Here is a 4,467-nt window from a genome sequence, read left to right as displayed (position 1 = left end):
TTTAAATAAATTAAAATAGTTGTCAATAACATCTTAGATTTCTGACGAAGAATCCCTGAATGGCGGTATACCTATATATAAAACACCACCACTCTATATAACAGACGCAGTTTTACTTCTTTACAAAATGAGTGATAAGCATGTGTGTACCGCCGGGAGCGCTCCGCAAGGGCCCGTGTAAATATCCATTCTTTATATCTTAATTATTTTATTTATTCTACGACTACTCTAATGGCATAGTTGTTAAAATTAAACTATTTTCCGGATTCTATCGCGGTTTTTTTAGTTTAATTTTCTCCCGACGTTTCAAAGACTTTGTAGCCTTCGTGGTCACGGGGTAGACAGTTTCGGTGTTTTCTTTTAATAAACACCATAATTATTAGTTATGGCGACGAAGGTATTGGTCATCTGCAAAGTAAATTTTACAATATCTACGTACATTTTACAATTATACAACTTTTTAATTTTTTACCTGTAGGTGGTCCGATCTACACAGAACTCACATTGTCTTGAAGTCGAGACGTCGGGAGAAAATTGATATATAAAAACCGCGATAAAATCCGAAAAATAGTTCAATTTGAATGTCTAACTTTCCCGTGAACATGAGAAATTATTATGGCATAGATGTATTACCGTACGATTGCAATGCTGACGTCTCGGGTTCGATCCTTGAGTCGGGCAAAGTTGATGTTGAGTTTTCTACTCAGTCAGCCAGAAGTCTGGGATTTGGGCCCAGGTTCGCCTCTGTCTACCCTTTCGGGATAAAAGGGAGTATGTGTGTAAATCTATCATTAATATTTTCTAATCTGCTTCTTAATTGTGAATATTTCTACTTCGTCATGCCAAATTGGTAAAATTTTAACTAACATTCCTTAGATCAGTGACATCCTAAGAGCTCCTTCCGCGTGGTATCTCCCTTTAATACAAATTCATGAATGTATAAGACCAGAAAAAGAAGACAGTTATTAAAATTAAACACAAAATAAGTAATATGTTATATTTTTGTATATTTAAATAATTTTTCCAATATGCTTTCCAGTTAAACCCAATAATTTTATCGATCATATCTGTAAATGTTCACACTAGATGAGCCTTTAATAACAAGGATAGTTACGTTGTATATTAAAATTATTAAAAAATACATTGAATTTATGTTTTATTCCTGAAACATCATAAAGAAACTGATTCCAACGATCAATTCTTCTTTCCAAAGCTTTCCAAAATAACCAAATTAACTTTCCAAAAGGGCAATGTTAAATTGTCCATTTGGAAAGCTAAGACAAAACTCTACACGTAAACACAGATGTACTTCTGTATCCAGTCTGCTGTTGTATTTACTTGTTTCCATGTATAAGAGGCAGTAATCACAGTTCATAATAAAAAATGTTGACATGGTACCAGTCAATTTATTTTTATTTTAGTTTGAACATGAGCAATGAAGTTGAAATTTTTAACAATGCAAATGGAATTTCAAGAAGAGATGTAAAGGCGTGCCTTGAGGAGTATTCGCCCAGATTCAATTGGTTGAAAAGCAAAGCAAGGGTCCTGGATATCGGAAGCTGCGACGGCAGTGTTACTACAATACTATCTACATTCCTGCCCAGTGACTACGAAGTTCTCGTTGGAGCCGACATTAACCCAAATTCTGTTAAATTTGCAAACGATAACTACGGAAATAAACGAATCAAATTTGTTGAACTGGACATCGAGGGAACGTTACTAGATGACATGAAGGAGAGTTTCGACCACGTGTTCTCGTTCTACACATTGCACTGGGTTGATAACCATTTGTTAGTATATTATGCTATGTACTTTATACAATATGAATTCCTGAATGGATGCATGAATACTTATGGAATGATTAAGGATTTACTGGTGGTAGGTCTCTGATATGTGAGTGTCCGCCTGGGTAGGTACCACCGCAATGTCTATTTCTGCTGCCAAGCAGCAGTATGTAGTCACTGTTATGTTCCGGTTTTAAGGACATTTTAGCCAGTGTAACTACTGGACATAATAAGACTTAATACCTCAAAATGGCAAACGCAGTGGAATACCAAACAATACTATATAATTAAAGGTGTTGGATGGTGTTTCTACTGTTTATGAGGGGTCGTATCGCTTATCATCAGGTGAATGGCAAGCTCATCTAGTCATTTAAGGTGGTAGCTCAAGGTCCATTTTCATACATTTTGTTTCGGCTTTAATCTGGGTAACTAAACAAGTATTGGCAAGTAAAGAATTTAAATTCACGTCTAGTTAGTGATTAGTTCTCGCAGTTGAAAGAAAAACGTAAAAATAATTAATAATCATGGATATTTCGGCCTTTAAAATTTAATATGACGAAATCTTAAAGACTGAAATATCCATGATTATTAATTATTTTTACGTTTTTCTTTCAACTGCGAGAACTAATCACTAACTAGACGTGAATTTAAATTCTTTACTTGCCAATACTTGTTTAATTACCCAGATTAAAGCCGAAACAAAATGTATGAAAATGGACCTTGAGCTACCACCTTAAAGCAATAAAAAAAAGAGTATTGGTTGTGCAAAACGTTAAAATCAAAACCTGGATTTGCAGTCACTGCATAATTCAACGAATGCTCGGTTAATTGTCTAATTACTATCATAGTTATTTACCTCACCAGTTATAATTGCAGCTACCTTGTTTATTTGCACCACCCAAAGGTCGACTGGTACGAAATGCCTTTGGTATTAACTCCGCCCATATACTTCTCTATATATGAAGTGTATAAATAAATAAATAGTTATGACGTGATTTAAACCACCTTATTTTCTCTTACCGAATAAATATTTATTTTTCAGGAAAGCTTTCACAAATATATACAACATATTGCAGAAGGACGGAGAGTTCTTTGCCATATTTATGTTATTTGGCGATGTTTATTTCATATTTGAAATATTGTCTAAATCAAAGAAATGGGCGCCATGGATGCCCAACTTCAATAAATTTCCATCGCCGTATTATGATTTTGAGGTCAGTAACAATAAAATAAATATTTATGTTGTTTATTTAACTTGGTTGACTAAGGTTTTGATTTCTTATAATTAACCGAATCAATAGCTAAAACAACAAAAAAAATGTATAATTATAAAATGTTGATAGATATTGTCACTTTGAGTGCCCGGTCACAGCTAAGCGCGGCGCGACCACAGGCGCGATGTGCGATGGTATGCCACAACTCGACTAGTTGAGACCACGGCGGCGTAAGCGGCAGACGGTTTTATAGCGTTATTAAAAGTGGCTGGCATGTCTATCAAGTATTTTGCCAGTAAAATTTTCAATATTCATTATGAATTCACTACGAACGCGCGATGACAACAAAATATTTTGATTTGGTTGGCGATGCCGCCGCGCGCGCCGCTATGAGCTGTGGCCGCTGAGTGTGGCCGGGTCGGTATTCGCTAGTATATTTGTTTCATTCGCGCGTCGCGTCACCCATCGCCGCGCCGCAGATCATACTTCATACAATTTCCTATATTACTTTCGCCGCTTGTCACTTGCCGCGCCGAAAATCGCATCGCAATTCACGTCACGAGTAGCTGTGGCCAGACCTGAGGGCCAGACGGTAACTTTTCGGATGACCAACTTAGACCCCCATGACCATGAAGGCTGCAAAGTCTTCCAAAAGGTCGGGAGAATATTATAATATAAAAAACAAAGCGACAAAATTTATAAGATAATTCAATATCTAAAGCTTTTTTCAGGATCCAGATGTTCATGTAACAAAAATGTTAAAAAATATTGGATTTAATATTCACGATGTGAGATGTAAACAAAGATTACATCATTTCGAATCAGTTGATGTAATGAAAGGTGTGTACAATTTAATTCGTTTTGTTACATTCCTTACCTCTGTATGATGCAAGCAATTTTGATTTGAAAGGGAGATGGGAAATGTATATAATAATTACATGGGTTTTACATAATTTTAGCATGGACATACCAAAAAGCTCCAAGTAACCATCTGAATAAATAGTTGCCTTAAATCCAAATTACATTTAAATTTCAAAATTTGCAGGCATATTGACAGCAATAAATCCTTTCGATGTTCCGAAGGACTTGTGGCCGGAATTTTTGGAGGAGTTCGTTGAAATCCAAAGAAACATGCATCTCGTGAATGAGAAAGGAATCAAGAGTCATTATAACTTAATGGTAATCCATTGTTCTAAGTAACATTTTTATGCTATATTATGAGTAAATAGATATTTTGTTTCCATTCCATTTTCTTATTTATTTAACCTGTTCTTATATCTTCTTACCCCAGTGCACATATACCCGCAATGATATAGAAATTATTTTACTTTTTGATCACCGGCCTGTTGACCTCAAGATAAGACTTCCCAATCACTACTAGGTATTAGACAAAAATAAAAGGCATGGGCATTATGAATGACTTAAAAGGAGAGCACTGGAATTTACTTTGTAATGGCTAGCTATAAATG

At 35.4% G+C, this 4,467-nt stretch overlaps 1 protein-coding gene across 1 annotated transcript; it reads left to right on the top strand.

Annotated features, from left to right (window-relative positions):
- Positions 1–4,234, top strand: LOC115440440 (juvenile hormone acid O-methyltransferase-like). The gene is made up of 5 exons (XM_037442476.1): positions 1–177; positions 1,422–1,790; positions 2,827–2,998; positions 3,730–3,838; positions 4,044–4,234. The coding sequence occupies exons 1-5, from the start codon at positions 128–130 to the stop codon at positions 4,196–4,198; spliced, it is 855 nt and encodes a 284-aa protein (XP_037298373.1). The 5' UTR covers positions 1–127; the 3' UTR covers positions 4,199–4,234.
- Positions 4,235–4,467: the final 233 nt, after the last annotated feature.

The sequence above is a fragment of the Manduca sexta genome, chromosome 24 (assembly GCF_014839805.1).
Source record: "Manduca sexta isolate Smith_Timp_Sample1 chromosome 24, JHU_Msex_v1.0, whole genome shotgun sequence".
Classification (NCBI taxonomy): Eukaryota; Metazoa; Arthropoda; class Insecta; order Lepidoptera; family Sphingidae; genus Manduca; species Manduca sexta.
Note: the sequence above shows the minus strand (reverse complement) of the source record. Positions and strands in the feature narration are given on the sequence as shown.